Source organism: Biomphalaria glabrata, chromosome 16 (genome assembly GCF_947242115.1).
Source record: "Biomphalaria glabrata chromosome 16, xgBioGlab47.1, whole genome shotgun sequence".
NCBI lineage: Eukaryota > Metazoa > Mollusca > Gastropoda > Planorbidae > Biomphalaria > Biomphalaria glabrata.
Genome location: NC_074726.1, coordinates 6274878 through 6293056, shown reverse-complemented (window position 1 = coordinate 6293056; position 18179 = coordinate 6274878). Strand labels below are relative to the sequence as shown.

General features: G+C 32.4%; 2 protein-coding genes across 4 annotated transcripts in view; both read left to right on the top strand.

The window, feature by feature from the left end:
• LOC106073025 (serine/threonine-protein kinase ULK4-like) overlaps window positions 1–18179 on the top strand; it is a 39792-nt gene that overhangs the window by 4838 nt on the left and 16775 nt on the right. For both annotated transcript variants that reach the window (XM_056013396.1, XM_056013395.1), the window contains exons 6-23: window positions 846–929; window positions 1238–1316; window positions 1866–2101; window positions 5483–5564; window positions 6131–6332; window positions 6500–6560; window positions 6723–6886; window positions 8227–8288; window positions 8749–8827; window positions 9782–9889; window positions 10359–10442; window positions 11860–11934; window positions 12487–12573; window positions 13181–13363; window positions 13907–14034; window positions 14690–14832; window positions 16757–16878; window positions 17532–17640. In XM_056013396.1, coding sequence (XP_055869371.1) covers window positions 846–929; window positions 1238–1316; window positions 1866–2101; window positions 5483–5564; window positions 6131–6332; window positions 6500–6560; window positions 6723–6886; window positions 8227–8288; window positions 8749–8827; window positions 9782–9889; window positions 10359–10442; window positions 11860–11934; window positions 12487–12573; window positions 13181–13363; window positions 13907–14034; window positions 14690–14832; window positions 16757–16878; window positions 17532–17640 — 2088 coding nt within the window. The remainder of the gene's footprint in view (window positions 1–845; window positions 930–1237; window positions 1317–1865; window positions 2102–5482; window positions 5565–6130; window positions 6333–6499; window positions 6561–6722; window positions 6887–8226; window positions 8289–8748; window positions 8828–9781; window positions 9890–10358; window positions 10443–11859; window positions 11935–12486; window positions 12574–13180; window positions 13364–13906; window positions 14035–14689; window positions 14833–16756; window positions 16879–17531; window positions 17641–18179) is intronic.
• LOC129923246 (piggyBac transposable element-derived protein 4-like) lies at window positions 2353–5314 on the top strand. 2 transcript variants are annotated; one of them, XM_056013421.1, is made up of 2 exons: window positions 2353–2803; window positions 3206–5314. In XM_056013421.1, the coding sequence occupies exons 1-2, from the start codon at window positions 2661–2663 to the stop codon at window positions 3591–3593; spliced, it is 531 nt and encodes a 176-aa protein (XP_055869396.1). In that variant the 5' UTR covers window positions 2353–2660; the 3' UTR covers window positions 3594–5314. The 2 variants fall into 2 exon arrangements, with proteins under 2 accessions (XP_055869396.1, XP_055869395.1); XM_056013420.1 differs by having other exon boundaries at window positions 2355–2803.

Below are 18179 nucleotides of genomic sequence, written 5' to 3'. Positions count from 1 at the left end.
TAAGTCTTCAAATGTGGTCAAGTCAACATAGTCATATATAACAACCTGCAGGAGTGGAGAATCTTTCTAAAAACTAGACTTTTATGGAGTTGGAAAAGGTCATAGAGTTAGCCTAACTTTAAAAGTACATCGGTTATATCAGCTTTTAATTGTGATTCCAATAAAAAAATAAATATTTTCTTAACATTCTGAGATTCAACTGCAAAATATTTTATAAACATTCTAATATTTAAAATTTTTTATCATTATGTCTTTATATAGTTTATTGTTTACCATATTCTTAAACTTTTTGAGAATTTAATTCTCTTAGAAGCAATAAACCTAGAAATCTTATAAATCAGATTGCCCAAATCTTCAGGGTATATTTGGCACCATGGTAACTGTAAACCAGCTTAGCCTACTTTTCTTTTTTAAACCTACTCTGGTAGCTTGCTGCCTCCTTGCTTCGCTATAAAGTCTTTTTATTTCCCCTGCTGTTGTTCAGTTATGCCCACACAGTTGATACATTTTTTTTAGTTGAACTCAATGATCAATTTCTCGCCTTTTCAAACAAAAAAAATAAACTTTCAAATTATCAACCAGGGACGTAGCTAGAAATTTTTCATCCTTCTGGGGCCCCCAGGGCTTGACCTCTTTGGGGGACCCTGCATTTTGTAAAAAGTTCATATTTAATGTAAAAACACTCATTTGGGGGCCCGGGAGGATTTTCAAATCCCTCACCCCTACCCCATCCTAGCTACGCCACTGTTTTCAACTTTAGACAATCAGTTCATATCATTAAATGTCTGATATCAATTTATAGTGCTGAAAAAAATATTACATAATCATTTTGTTTTTCTGACTAGGTTATCCTCCATTTTTTGCTGAATCTGATGAACAAATTAAAGACAGAGTTCTTAACAAAGATTTCCCAATACCTAAAGTAAAAGGTAATTTGTTTTCATTCCAAATATTTATGTCTTACAATGTTCTGCACTTAAAGTTTTTATTGAATAGATGAAATGATTTCTTGAAGCATTTTTTAGACTTGTTCTTCATAATTGTCCCAAGAGTTGAGACTAAAACTCTTGGGACTCTAAGCCCATGGAAGCTCGTCCTCCATCTGTCTGTCTGAACAAACTTGTGTCTGGAAAAGATCCAGACTGATATAAAAAAAATGTTACATGTCTCATGTCAATATCCTATGATGCTTGATAATAAGGTTTAAGTCAATTTTAATTAATTTTTTTTTTCTCAGGGCCAAGGATATCTGCCAAACCATCACCAGAATTTTTAAATTTGTTGCAGGGACTTTTAAAAAAGGATCCTACCCAAAGGTTCATTAACTATATTTCTCATTTTTAACAAATTTAAGCAATGTATTTTCCTTTTGCAATACTTAAATTGTGTAACACATGTTCTTTTGAATTTTAAACGCTGTCATTTTAATCTTTTCTCCACTATAGTAAGATTTTTTAAAACTACTATGTAAAAAGTATTAATGAGCATAATTTATTTTGGAATATATATTAACATTATACGGAATTTTCTATTTAACTTCATGTTTTTTAGAACAATTTCAGTGACCTTGATCTTATTGATAACCCGAAATTCTAAAACTGAATAATGAAGTTAAAACTTTTGCAATTTTTATGTTAGATTTTAACAGTAGTTTCTTAATAAAACCCTGAATGAAAAATTTTTTTTTTTCTTTTTGCAAATAGCTAATGGTAAACTTAAAGAGATTAATATCAAAAGCATAGCTCTATAAGTTTATGTAAACTAAAATTCAACTAAGACAACCACTGTATTATGACAGCCTGTTAAATGTAAGGAGTGTTTTTTTTTATCTGCCTAATGGAAATGATGACTTTCTTTTTTTTAAGGCTAGATTGGCTCAAGTTGGTCAACCATAGTTTTTGGCAAGGCCAGCTTAGCTCACTTGCAAAAGATTTAAATGCTTCTGCTGATGTGAGGTCCAGCACAGTATCTAACATGGTTGCGTCAAATGTTTTTGATCATGGTGTCAGCTCTGCGTTGGGCTGTGTAAAAAGTGTGGACATCAAGAAGAGTTTCGACAGGCCAGCTATAAATCTAGACCTAATAGATGGTAGCAGACCATGTATGATAGTTTTCTAATTTCAACATATGATAAATAAAATGACAATTAACTCTATACATTTTATTCTTTAAAACCATTAGTGGGTTTTTTTTTATTATACATTTTTTTTTATCTAGTTTTTTTTAAAGGAGTTTTTGTGATAAAGGCCTAAGAGCTTTCTGTGGCATCAATAAATTTGTTTGTTAAAATATGATTTAGTTAATTTTAGCATATTTTTCTACTAAGTACCAATGCAGTTGTATTATCATTGACTTGCACCCTGATAATTCTCATAAACACTTAACTCCCTGCAGACGGCTAACAAAGAAATGGTACTCTGGTGTACCATACTTTTGACAACAAATAAAACTATTTAAAAATTATTTTTTTTTAATGAAATATGCTTCCCTATGAAATATAATGAAGATAAAATAGTTTGGTGCAAAAAAAATTTGCAAATTCTATTTATATATTATTTCTCGTTCATTATAAAAACGTAAATACGAGAACGATGGCACAACGCCATTTTGGATTTTAGAAAGCCACACGCTTGTTGACGCTCGCTAAAACTAAGCCGAAAATGGACTCAGATTCGGATTATCAGCCTGAAACTGATGTAGATTCAAGTGATGATGAAGTCTGGGAACTCATTGACTCTTCAGATGATTCAGATGATGAGAATATTCCACCCAACAGCACTCTGAATGCGACACAGCCAAACGTGTAAGTAACCATTATTTTTAGACCTAGGCTAGAGCAAGACCGATCGTCTAGATCTAGATCTACTGATCTAGATATCTAAAACGTTTCAATGTGTAATTGAAATTGTTCTGTTCTTTTAATAATTATTAGTTAATCCCATTGTTTTATTTCATAAAAAAATATTTAGTTTGAAAAATATCAAGCCTTCTGATAAGCTCATCTATGCTAGTCATCTTTGTTTACATGATCAGCTGATTCAAGCCTTTGTTACACTTTGTAGCTTGTCAGCTGTTGATATCTAATAATTATACAAATGTAAATAATTTTATATTTAGAAATCTAGTCCTCAAGTTTTTTAATTTTGTATTTTCAAAGTACATTTGTCAATTTTTCTAATTTTTTTTTTTTTTTGTATATCAACAGAAACTATGGCTATGATGTGCTGGACACTATGCCAGAGGCCCCAGCAAGCTTTCTTCCAGAAAGGGTCCCTGGTATACAGCTTGACCAAGTTAGGACACGAGACTCTGCTAAACAATTTTTCAGAGCTATTGACTTTTTTAAACTTTATTTTACAATGGATATTGTTTTGCAAATCTGTCAGTACACCAACACCTATGCAACTGAACATGGACTGCAGAAACCAAGTGTGTTCCAGAGTTGGTATAAACTAAGCCCTGACGAATTCTACAGATTCTGTGGACTTATCATGTATGCTGGCATTGTTCAGGTCCCCAACATTGAGCGATTCTGGTCAACCAAATCTCTATACAATGGACTTTGGGCAAGAGCCTTTATGTCACGTGACTGATTCAAGGCAATAATGTGTTTTATTAAAGTGTCAAATCCACTTACAGAGGATCCCAATGATAAACTCTGTAAAGTGAGAATGTTAACGACATACATTAGAATGAAATGTATAAAGCTTTACAAACCTCATCAAAATGTCTCTATTGATGAAAGAATGGTTCGGAAAAAAGGTAAATATGCATTTCGACAATACATTCGAGACAAGCCAACAAAGTGGGGCATGAAACTGTGGATCCTTGCTGATTCTTTAAGTGGGTATACCTATGATTTTGATATTTATTTAGGAAAGCAGGATAATGGCCCTTTTGGATTAGCTTGTGGGGTGGTGATGAAGTTAACTAAATCTATATCTAGGCAAGGGTATAGGCTTTTTTTTGATAACTTTTATACTAGTGTCCAATTATTAAAAGATCTTTGGTTTATAGGGATTGGAGCATGTGGAACTGTTCTTAGGACCAGAAAAGGTTTTCCTAATGCTATAAAAGATGTTAAAAATTTTGAAAAAAAATCTAAAAGGGGAGACATGAGATGGATCAGGGATGGACAGTTATTGACAGTTCAGTGGAGAGACAATAAGACCATATCATTAATGTCAACTATTCATGATGCCAATGACAGTGTAACAGCTAAACGACGGACTAAAACGAATGGACAGTTTGAAAATTTGACTGTGAATCAACCAACTATTGTACATGACTATAATAAATACATGGGGGGTGTTGACAAAAGTGACCAGCTAATTAATAAATATAATGTACTTCGTAAAACAAATAAATATTGGAAGACTATTTTTTTTCATATGTTAGATATAGCTAGGGTTAATTCCTATATTCTTTTTCAAGACTGGAGGGACAAAAATAAAGATGTACCTGAGCTGAAAAGACCCACAAGATATGGCCAACTTAATTTTACTGAAGAATTAATTAGAGAGTTAGGAGATATAGGTATTGACGATCCTGTACCAATCGCGTCTAAGCCCTCTGTTCATTTTAAGCATGCAATGGATCCACAGTTTATGGATAAGAGAGGGAACTGTAAATTATGTTACAGTAATGAAAAAATAGTTAGAAGAACTAGTGTTAAATGCAAGGTGTGTGATGTGTTTGTATGTTTTCAAAAAGAAAGAAACTGTTTGTCTCAGTACCACAAATTACTATAAAATCCTGTTTTTTTGTTCTATTTCTCACTGTACTATATAATAAGATGTGTAACTAACAAGTTTTACTCTATTTCTGGATAGTTTATAATATAATTTTGATGTTTAAGTAAATAAAAAATAATAATTTTCTAACTAGTAAATAATCATGTCGATGTCATCATTTTTCTAGAAAATGATTATTGTTTTCAAAAATTTGTAAAAAATTTATTTGTCAATGAATTAACTTCATTTTTGTCAGTTGTATACAGAATTGAATGTATTTTAATAAAATGTAAATATCATTATCATATATTTATTTATTTATTTTTTGTCTTCTTTGTGAATGTGAATTTAAAAAAAAATTAATTATTGAAAAAAAATTTATGACATAATTATTTCTTTAAAAAGAAAAAATATATTTTAAAATGATTTCAAACATAGATAAATTGAAAGAGCTTTCAATTTCAAACAAATTGATGTATAACACTCAATATAAAACTGTAATTTAACAAAGTTATGCCCTGCCAAGTAACAGACCCCCAGTCGCTGACAAATTTCTAGAAAAACCTGCAGTCTGTTAAGAGTTAAAGGCAAAATATTTGAGATCTACAAATGATTTGTTTCATTAATAAGAACATTTCTTTCAAATATCTGTTACCTTTCATTGAGTGTTTCCAGGGATGTGTATCTCAAGTTAAGAAATATTGCTTTAAACATCTTTTGTTTTTAGTTTCATCTGTCTCATTTTTCAGCTACTGTTGTGGGAATAAGTGAATACCTGAGACCTAAAACTGCACCTGGAATGGAGAGCGGGGGAGGTCTTTTTACTTTAAGGTAATTGAAAGCTGACCCTTCTTTTAGTGTAAATATTAAATAAGTTTGTTTTGTTTATTTTGCAGTTTTTTTATTTTTCAAATATTATAATAATAATAATAATCTTTTATTGTGCGTACGGAAATTTGTCTCACAATTTGTGCATTCCACTAAACAAAAAAATACATTATAATTTAGAACTATAACAAACCAAACTCACTCATAATTTACATGCGAAAAGTTTATATCAGATTGTTTCTATGTAATGATTTGATTGCCAGGGGAACAAAAGAGTGTTCTGTTTGTCTTTGCTATCAGTGTCTTGTATCACTTTTGTGATGGTAAAAACACAAAATCCTGACCCAAAGGGATTTTTTATTCCTAGAATCTTTTTAGCTTTATTATAGATGTTTGTCTCAAACAGCTGCCCAATTGGGGTTTGTTTTTTGCCAATGATTTTACCATTATTTGTTTAACAGTGTATTTAAGTATCTGTTTATAACTAATTTACACAATTTTTTTGTTTGTTCTATCCTTTAATGAAAATACAACTTTATTTATCATGCCTGAAAATTTGTTGACCTCAGCGCGCGCCCCCATACTGCGGTGCCACCTGACGATAGAATGACCTCACCTCACAGACCAATTCAGACTCCACTGAAGACCAGGGAAACCATCGGAAACACAACAGACGGGGAAGCAAGCATTCAAGATAATGGCAGTGAGACCAAAAAGCTAATTTTTCACGAGAGTGATTTTATCATCACGCAGATTGTGGACAATCCAAAAGTAATTTTTGTATAAATAGTTTTTAACATTGTGAAATACATTCAAAATTGCTGAATTTTTTTATTTAATAAATGTTAACGTAAAATAGAAATATTTTTTTTAGATGTAACTAAATATAGTAACATCTAAATATAGTAACATAAAGTGTTGTTTTTTTTTTCTTTCAGATACAGAAAGTCCCTCAGTGTAAATATGATTTGAAAATTCTTCCAGTTCCACCATTTACAGGTAAGTGTTATACAGATTTAGAGTTACTACAACCAACAGCATCACACTACGTTTTTCTTTCTTAATTCTAAAAATTATTTTTAAAATGTATTTTTTAACAAGACTATACAATAAAGAAGTCCATATTTATTTATAGTGTTTTCTCTCATACCTAAACACTAGCGGAGAAGCTAAGCAGCATGAGTGACAAAGAAGTTCAGAAGCAAGCCAAAGCAATAGCCGACAACCTGACACAAGCAGAGAAAGGTCCGCCATCCCAAAAGAGAATTCACCTTCTGCAATACTTAGCGTGTGTAGCCTCTTGCCATGAACTCTCTACCTCTTTGGTAAAAAGTAGTATTTTGTTTTATTTACTAACAAAACTACAGTCAAATTTCTTTTAAATCACATTTGGTTTCTATTGATCCAATCTAATTTGAAGTTTTGTAAAGCCATAATCAGGCCCTCTGATAATGAATTGACTTACAAAAATTATTACTTTAAAATCATCCATTTCGAACATAAATAATTTTGAATATGTAAAAGATGCCACAATGTTGATAATTAGTTTTTATCAGCTTTTATTGACAAGGGTAGTTCACAAAACTTGATCATAATTCTTGCTAGTTGGTAAGAGAACTAAATTTAATTATGTTAAAAGATGAAATACAGTGGACATAAGATTAGCAAGCTATCATCGGATGTGCCAGCTCTGGGGATATGATCTGGTATGGTTTGCCTTTTAATTTGATACTAAGAAGAAGAATGTCTTCCTCAATTTTACTTATAAATTGTAAAGTTTAACTCTCTGTATAAGACCTCTTTGTTTACACAAGACAACTCAGTTACAAGATAAGTAAGAGGCGCATTCAACATACTAACTTGACCCATTACATAGCATGCTGATGGCGGTCAGTTAAGACTCATCTTTAGACAGCACAACAAAATTTAATGTACACTTCAACTTGTACTTTATTGTACTCGCCTTTTTCTAATGTGCGCGGTTGAATTTTGTCAAATGTTTCTAAATTGGAATTTGATTCCTGTTTGGGGCGAGGACATTTAACTCTAGCTTCTGAAGAATTTCATTGTAATCATAATTTCGGTATTGCCTTTTTCAAAATATAACACAGTTAAGATCATTTGAGAACAAAAATTGTTGGAACAATTAGACTTCATAATATAGCATACAAAGTTAACCCTTTGTAACTATAAAATAATGCAGGAAACATTCTAAAATGAGGACAAAAATAACTTGTATTATCCTCCCCAGGGTCCTGGTGTGTTGATGGTTAATGATATTTGAAACTTTGATATTTCTGAACATTCAATTAAGCTCCAGAAAGTTAGATACAACAATTTGAATTGTATAAGCATTTAATTATGTTTGCTGTGAAATAAATTAGTTTCAATCCTGGTGAAGTCTGGGATTTTTTATTTTGGGATCTTTGGTTGCCTCTGAGTCCACCCAGCTCTAATGGGTACCTGACATTTAGTTGGGGAAAAGTAAAGGACACTTAACACCCTCATTAACCATAGGCCACAGAAACAGATGACCATTATATCACAAGGTCTGAAAAGAAAACTATAGATTTTTGGAGACCAAAATCGTGAATAGTTTTATTTAATCCATTTAAATGCATGAAAAAAAAACAAAAAAACTTACTCTTATGATTTTAATTTTCAGACACAACAAGGCCTACTTGGCACTATTGCCAAACAGATTAAAGAATCCTCCCATGTAGACATGTAAATCTTTTCCTTCTTTTGGTTTTACTTATAATTGTTTATAAATTAAGACAATCAAACTATGTTATTTGTGTATTCCTCTTAAATAGAATGGGGGGGGGGGCAGTTAAATGATTCGGTAATCATATACAGGTGATAGAACTATTGTTTTGTTGTTGTTTTGTTTTTTTTTGTGGGGGGAGGGGGGTTGGTTGGAAAAGAAGGCTGAAGTTCATGTGTTAACCCGACTTAAAGTTGTATCCATTATCTTTTACCTGAAGTAGAATTATTCTTTGGCTATTGTTGGTATCATACAGCAATTATATTAAAGGTGAATTTAAGAAAATGGGTACTTAACTTTCTGAAAATATAAAAAGAAAAGTCTACTCCAGCCTGGTCAATTTTAAATGTAAAATTTTTACTGCATTGCCTTTGTGAAATTTTTATAAATACTTATCCCACAACATTCTCTCTAATACAGAAAGCTGAAGTTGGCTCGAGCTTTGGCGCTGGTGGCTCACTTCACTGACACTGTGGATACTAGTGTCAATCTTTCTGAGGTAAGAATTAAGTAATTAATTCTGAAATATTTTGAGGTTCTAGAGTTTTTACAGGTGTGAGCCTATGTTCCACTGATTCAAAATTTTATTTTGTTTTTCAGTATATATTAAATTGGAGGCACAGTGGCTGAGCTTGGCTTCCAAACTGGGGGTCCCAGGTTCAAATCCTGGTGAAGACTGGGATTTTTAAATTCGGGATCTTTGGGCGCCTCTGAGTCCACCCAGCTCTAATGGGTACCTGACATTAGTTGGGGAAAAGTAAAGGCAATTGGTTGTTGTGCTGGCCACATGACACCCTCGTTACTGTATTCTACAGAATCAGATGACCTTTATGTCATCTTCCCTATAGATCACAAGGTCACAATATAATGTAAAAAGGAAATCGAATCATTTGAAGCTAATAAAATTTTAGTTTCAGTTTAACAATAAATGTAATTCTTCTGATTTATCTAAAGATTTTTAAACATTTATTCACCTCTGTATCCATTTTTTAACTAATATATAAAGCTGAAAACTAAGACCTATGTATGTATGTCCTGTATAGAAATCAAAACTGTTTAACCATTTGTTGATAAAACTTGGCATAAATGTTTCTTAGATCATGGCGGAGACAGTAGTGTATGTTTAATGTCCCTTCTATAACCAGAGGGCCCTAAAAATAGACGAAAGTACCTAATTGTATCTCTATTAAAAAACGAAATTTTTTAACAAATCGGGTAAACCTGTTTTCACTGTATTTTATATTTGATCTAAATATGTAGGCTGAACGAGTAAACCCATTTTCACACTCTTATTTTTGTGGCAAACTTTTAAAAATGGGAAGGGAACATTCTCCATGTTTAACATAGATCTAAATTCAAACCAGTAGATTCGTAATACCAAAACAAAGGCCTGCAGTCTGCGGGTCATATCTGGCTAGTAAGCAATAAAATGAACTATCATGTCCATTTCTAGGCAATGTCCACACTGACAGAACTGTTGAGAGAGAACATGAAGAATGTCAAGCTTAAACAAGGTTTGCTTCCTGCCCTTGGAGAACTCATTGCCTTAGTTGCTGCACAGGTCTGGCTTACATTCATTTGAAAAATTCCATTTTGTATTATTTTTACAATACCTCTATTCGAGTCACTCCTTCATGGAGGAACCTGTGTCGTTGGGTGGACAGGATAACTGATCTCAAAAACAGCTCTAACGATTTTCCTAGAAATTTAACAAATTACTAGCTCGTTGTCCACATAAAGAAAGTCCTAGTTTTTTCAAAGTAAAAGTAAATAAATGTAAATTTGGTAAGAGATTAAACCTTGGTCTAGATACTAATTTTGTTGAACGTTCATTAATTTTTGAGGAAAAACAGTCATGCCATAAGTTGCATAAAGGGGGTATTGTCTTTTTAAAAAGTATTTTTATGTTTTACTTGTTCTTAATTCCTTTGACAGCATGTTTTTCTTGCTTAATAAATAAGAGCTTATAATCTTGTGGTAAATGCACCCTAAAATTTGATTACTTTACAATCTTAAATTATTTTTTTTAGGAGCAGAGAGGTCAGGAAACAGTTGAAAACTGGACAGTGCCTACTTTGGCCTACACATCCATCATAAGAGGCATTCGTGAAGGGGTGAGTCACCTCATTATCGACTTGAACTGTTGTCTCTTTCCCTGCACATCCCCTGCATCACTCTGCATTAAACCATATTTATCTAAATCACAATGACACACACAAGGCTCTTCCAATCAAGTTGTGGATAAAATAGGGTTTAGGGTCATAGGGTTTAGGGTCATAATTAGAAACTCAAAAACTGTCCTTACTTTAAAAAATTTAAGGAAATTATAGAAGCTCCTATTTTATAACCTTTTTTTAAAGACAGAAAATGTGATAATTCGCCTTCAGTATGAATGAAATGTATTTATTTTGGTAATTCAAGACCTGTGTGTGTATATATATGCTGAGCTTGTGGACGGAGTCAGACCCAAGGGCCGCTCAAGACTAACCAATAGAGATGTCTGCAAGAGAGACATGAGAGCCACAGACATCATCGAAAGTATGTGGAAAGAAATAGCCAAAGACAGAGTGCATGGAGACAGACTGTGCGTGCTGGGATGATCCTCGCTGAGAGCAAAAGAAATAAAGCAGCCTTAATCAAGAGGGAAAAAAAGAAAGCTGCCCTGTCAACTAGCCCTGAAAAAGATGCATACACATGCACGAACTGTGGCAAAGTCTGCCGCTCTAGATTTGGCCTGATTAGCGATACCATATTCTGCCCGTCTCAAGACGAAACCAAAACCAGTGACTCATCTGGGCACATCCATTGTTTTCCGAGTCAAAAAGGAGCCATATATATATACACACAAAATATATTGGTCTAAGAGATGTCTCAGACCTTCTTCATTCTATCCCAAATACCATATCTTTTTAATGTGTACTTGTTATTCTTCATTCATAGCCAATGAAGTAAGAGAAGATAACTTTTCTCAGGGAACTTTTTTTTCCTCTAAGTTATTTTAATTGAAATTTAATAAGAAACCACTATTATTTATTAGTTGTTTTTTTTTTATTAGAGTTCTTCTGATGAAGTAAGTCTATGTTTATAATTACAAAAAACAGGTTGAAATATATTTGTGTGAATTCTATGACTAATCACTGAAAGTGTTTTATTTTTTTTAACAAATACATAGACAATTACCTAATTTATCTAATGAAATTCTGTATCACTATTTCTAATATCCCTTAAAATATATATATACATTTTAAACAAATAATTATATTTAAACACATGTAAAAAAAATTTAAAAATCTATTTACATTGATGAGTTAGAAAAAAAATAATTTTTGTTATAAATTTTACAAATAGATTTATCACTGTTTTTCACAAAGAATAATATAATAATATTAATAACCGAAATGTATTTATCTATGGTCCAATTTTATGGTTCAATTTTATTTGTTCATAATCGTTGTCTTACATTCATATTATACATACTTAGAACCATTAGTTAGTTTTAAATAGTTCTATTATTTTATGTATCCATTTCAGGATGATCAAGTTGTGAATCACATTTGTATCAAAATCATAGAGACAGTGACTGCATCTTTATCAACACACTCACAGGTGAACACTGTCTGTATTAGTTGATCGTTAATGGTGATCTTTTAAAAGTGTTTGTTTTATTGTGTTATTGAAAAAAGTGTTTCTTTAACATACTTTTTTTGAAACATGTTTCTGCAATCAATAGTGTATATAAAAAAAATTGTCAGTGTATATGGCGATTAAGTTATAAAGCAGAAGAAGTGGCATGGCATAGGACTTGCAACAGGAATATTCAAAACTAACAAACAAAGACTTTGCTTTTAAAACAAGACTTTTAAAATAACATTTTGTGACATACTCAGTACGATTCCAAAATAAGAAGCAAAGTTGATAGAGTGTTGAACTTATAACCTGAATGTAATATGTTTGATCCCCATATTGGACATTTTTTTTTTTGGATAATCTGATCCAATATAATCAGATCTAATTTAATCCATTCAAAATCAGATCTGAAATCACCCTCAGTTTCATAAAGCATAAAATGTAGGAAGTTAAAAAACAAACAAAATTCTGTTGAGGTCAAGGCCTACTTACACACGTTTCCAATCTGTCTTGCTTGTTTCTTTTGTCCAGAAATTTGTCACCCAAGAAGTTTGTCAGTCTTTGTGGTACATGTTCAAGCACACATCTGTGGATGCCATTAGAATCACCACCATTTCGGTAATCTTTTTTTTTTACTATTTTTGTAGTACATTTTCAGATCTTACAATCCCAATGTATTGTTTAAGCTTTAACTTAAGTATATATTTTTATTGATTGTTAAAAAAGGGTAGTGCATGAAATGCATAAAAAATAATACATTAATTAAAATATTATTTTACTTTACCAGAACAAATATCTGGCTTGCTAACTAGTAGTCAGCATTAATTAAGATATTGCGTTAAAAGCATTTTTCTTACTTTGTTTATAGAGAGGATTTTAAAAAATTTTTAAATATTTTCTATTATTAATTATCTGCAAGAAATTTTTAGCATAAAAATTTTTTACTTGAATTTTTTAAATTAATAATTTTTAAAATATTTTCTATTATTAATTATCTGCAAGAAATTTTTAGCATAAAAATTTTTTACTTGAATTTTTTAAATTAATATAGCAATAAATGAAATATCAACTATCAAATCTCAACCTTTTTTTTTTCATATTATTTTGGATATTATGATGATTCTGTTCAGTAAAGTGATATTAATATATTTAAGGCTAGTACAGGATATTTACATGTTTCATTTGTATAGTCCATCATATTGTTTTGCCTATTCTTGCTTTGCAGGCATTATGTCGCTTAACATGGCAGAATCCATCCATGTTCCAAAGTATCCTAGACTCTGGCGCTCTGACTCCCATCATGCAAGCACTGAACTGTGGTGTGTCTAGAATACAGCAGGCAATTATCACAATGATTGGTTTTTACCTGGCAACCATTGGGAACTCCTCTCGTTTCTTTCAGGACAAGGTAGACAAGCAGTCGAAAAAAATATGAATTGCAAGCTCTTCCTGTATAAAATGCTTTCATCCCTCATTTCTTACAGTTAGCTTAAGTTATTTTTCTGGGTTGAAGAAATCTTTATTTATAATACAAACACATCAAGAAGGAAATCATTTTGATCTTAAAAACTGTCTGGTCCAATTTCTTTGCTAAAGCTGTATAAATGTGGGTGTCATGTGGCCAACACAACAACCAACCTCCTTTTCTCCAACTAATGTCAGGTACCCATTAGAGCTGGGTGGAGTCAGAGGCACTCTAAAGATCCCAGAATTTAAAATCTAAAGTCTTGACCAGGATTCATACCCTGGATCCTCATGTTCATAAGCCATGTTCTTTACTACTCAGCCACTGCGCCTCCCAGACATTAATTACAGCTGTTTATTTAATGTTTTTATTGTTAGCAATAAACTTGTCTCAGTTTAATTACAGCTGTTTATTTAATGTTTTTATTGTTAGCAATAAACTTATTTCAGTTTGGATTTGTAATGAATTCTCTGAAATTTTTCTTAGGACTTCTGTGTGAAAGTTATGAGATGTTTTGAAAGCCCATCATCTATCATAAGAGCTAAGGCTTTCGTTGTTGTCTATGAACTGGTGCATACAAATAGTGAGCTCTTACTGAGTTGCTGCCAGGCCAGGTAGGATTGCAAAATGAAGAAAACTATATTTTAAAAAATTTCTTTGCTAAAGCTGTATATGTTTCACTGGTAGTAAAAACAATTACAGAGATTCACTTTAATGCATGAGTTTAATTAAACTAATATGAAAAAAAAAAAAAAAACAAGTAAAGTCTGCTTTAATTGAGAATATGCAGGTATGAAATATTTAAGTACATTTATTTATTGTTTTTCTGTTTTACATGTTTCATATGTTCCTTTTAGATAATAACATTCTAGCCCAAATCTCCCGCAGGATGACAAGGAATGGTAGCCAGCAAGGTTCAAATCTGTGACCATTCAGTCTAACAATGAAATCCTGAGCACATACCACATGACAAGGCAGCCATCATCTACCTGATGCTCATTCTTTACCACATACTATGGCTTGTGAATTCTAGTATCCTTACCCCACCTTCCTCCCCATTCCCCTAAAAATCCTCCTTCAAATACTATTTTACGAATGCTCATTTCTATATCTAGATGTAGATAATGCCCTGGTAACATTCCCTTTTACACTTTAATATTTAGTATAGACAAATAAAGGGCATTCATACAGCTATTTTTTTTAAAAAAAAAGGATATATCTATATATTTTTATTTCCTGTGTCTCTAATGGTAGATTTTAATATTGCAGGCTAGTAATGTATATTGAAAGAGACAGCAGAAGGCAAACTCCACGCACACCCAAAATCAAACCAGTGGAAGATCAAGAATACTTGACCCAGTGTCTGGAGCTACTTGTTTCAGGAATTCTTCAGTACTTACCCTTCATTATGAGTGAGTTGATTTATCATAACTAATAGCCGACTAGAGAACATAAATTTGTTTAGCTCTTGTCTATATGAAATTCTTTCAATAGTCTCAATGGTACTTGGGCTTCATTTCATATATACATGGTTTATGGGCACGCATTCACAGTGTAAGATTAAGAGCATGGTCGAGGGAAGTAAAAATATAGAATTGAGATAAATGGAAAAGATAAATAAGGCTTTTTTTTTTTATCTCATGGCATAGAACGTAAAAAAACCTAGACTAAGTTGTGAAGTATAGAATGGGCCATTAGGTAAAACATAGCATGAGTCTGGCAAAACAATATATAAATAGTATGAGGCAATGTATTGAACAGGATGAAGTAAAAAGCATAGGATTGTAAGCAAAATAGTTCCAGGATTTAAGAAATGTAAAAAAATTGCTGAAATTAGTGAATTCCTATTTTTCTACCTTACTGCTGTTGTCTTGTTGTTGTTTTTAAAATATCTTTATGATTTGCTTATTGAAATTGTTATTCATGGAAAGACTATATCATAAAACAATCAATAGCTTCTACCAATAAGAAACGACTATCTATTATTAAATGTCCAGTAAAAGAATGAAATGACTGGATTTTGCGAAATAGAAAACATCAGCTAACAGACATCCAAATTAACAATGATAATGTTGACCAAGAAAAAAACATATACAAAGGAATCATTTTGAATAACTTTCAGCTTGGTCTGATCGCTATATTCTTTACCCCTGGGCATACCAAATATTTTCTGCCTCAGGAAAACTGCAAAAATTAAGCAGAGGCAAAACCGTTATCCAACTTAAGTATACATCTGCTATTAGTAGTCTAATTATGTTTGTGATCACCTGCTGGTATGATACAGCATACAGGATGGCTGCCTGGTCCTGTGGTTTGCGCACTGGACTGTCATTTGGTTCATCAATTGTCCCAGGTTCAAACCCTGCCCACTCCATCCCTTTTAAGTCCTTCGGGAGGTTTGGACTATGAAGTAAATTATCTTCAACTCTGAAGGAACATCCGAAACATGTACAACATTTTACAAACAAACAAGCATACACATCATATAAATGGTCATCTACTTTTTTGAAGCATCAATTGATCTGCAGGCATAAAATATTTTCTCTTGAAGAACACTTTCATAAAATTTCATTCTCAACATTTAGAGCTGTCAGTGGCTGTGATCTACAAAGTATCATCCCAATAGTTCCATGTTCAAACTGGATCCTCTGCCAGGCCCAACTGTCCTACAGGAGGTTTGGGCTAAGATGTAATAATCTTGATTTCTGAAGTAAAGTCCAAAATGTACAAGTCATCTCAACATTTAAAATTTATTAGGACAATAGACATCACTGCACTACAGCCCCATTTCATCAGAGTGAGGGATTCACTTCACAGAGAGTTAAAGTTTCCCCACCAGTTTGACAGAGAGTTTTGAGTTGAAAACATTGTTTCATTTCTCTCATTTCTGACTTTAGCTATTTGTAAACATAACAGCTTAACAACTCAAATACAAAATAATTTGACACTGTGTACAAGCTACTTTGAAACACTATACAAATGCTTTACTTTACTGTATTTGACTGTACTGAGACATAGTGAACTGTCTAATGAACTTTCCGCTTATATAAGGTGACTGAAAGCTTCTGGAAACTTGTAGAAACTCTATGAACCTGTTGCAAGTCCCATCTAGAAGAGCTTCATGCTGTTTCTTTAACCACATGCATTCTAGAAGAACACTGACATCTGTCACCTGCGCCAGCAGGTCATGCATAGTGACTTGTGCAGCCAGCTCATTTAGAACAATATTTTATTACATTCTCTTCTTTGGTTATATTCATCGATTCAAGGATCTCATTTTATCATCTCTTATTTCTTACCAATGTTTAAACTGTAAGATTACATTTATTTAAACAGATGAAATACTAGAGCACTTAGACCAAGTTGGAGGGAGGAAACATCCCAATACTGCTCAAATCAAACAACTCAAGTGTTCTCTCCCCTTGATGCCTGTTTTTAATCATATGGTAACCAGCCAGGTAATTATTCTTATAGAGGGTTCTTATTTAATGTAGAGTGCTGTTTTACATTAAACCCATTACAAGAATTTTTTGCTGATTTCGAAAACACAAAGTTATCTCGGAATTAAATTTGGTCTTTGTTCAATTACACACACAAAAAGTAGAACCAGGTTTGACAATATTAATGTTTTCACAGTTCCCCATCTTCCCCAACTATTTTCAGTTACACATTAGAGTTTGGTGTACTCTGCAATGTATTTAAGCACCCCAAAGTGCAAAATCCTCATGTCATGCCCCTTCAAGACAAATGTAGAGTTCTTTAAGACTCAGCAACCATGACTCAAAGTAGAGGTTTTCACAATGTATGCTAAATAATTTCACAGTTTAAGTTGGCAGTACTCAAGTTTGAGAAATACTTTTTGGTTGTTTTTTTTGTGTGTTAATTACTGATTTTAAACAAAAAATTTAAACTTCAATCCACTTCGGTTAAGTAAGGTCAAGTGCTTCGTTCACTTTTCTTTTAATTAACTGCCCAGCTTTTAAGTATTAAAAAATTTGTTATAATGTTCTGCATCCTATATTTCAAAGGCTTCGTACCACCTCTTATCCAGGGAAAGAGGGTTTGTCAATAGTGGGACCAGCCAGGAATTAATTCAACTTTTTTTTCGTAGGTATTCCGCACGGCTGTAGTAAACCAACAGTTTCTGCACCAGTACATCAAGTTGTTAAATCATGTGGTGAAAATAGAACAAGGGGAGACCAACATAGATTCAGCGTCAGGTGAGCTTAAGTTTGTCCCCTGGCAACAAGGGATGCTACTCTGCATGAGTGTTTTTAGATTCTGTCCTCCCGCTAGCAGTTTGGTTATTTAATAATTTAAAATTCTTGTTAAGATTTTATTTTTTTCACAATGTTTAGCTGCTGCACTTTAATCACCAATTAGATATTCAGCCCACTTCTTATTTCAATTTATTCATTCTTATTCTCAATTAAGTTTACACTATGCCAAGTTATTATTTCAATTCATTCAGTCTTATTCTCAATTAGGTGTACAATGTGCCAAAATCCCATTTCAATTCATTCAATTCTTATTCTCAATTTCGTGACTACTATGCTAAAGTCTTATTTCAATTCATTCAGTCTTATTCTCAATTAGGTGACGACTGTGCCAAGTTTTTATTTCAATTCATTCAATTCTTATTCCCAATTTCGTGACTACTATGCTAAAGTCTTATTTCAATTCATTCAGTCTTATTTTCAATTACGTGACTACTGTGCCAAGTTTTTATTTCAATTCATTCAATTCGTATTCTCAATTT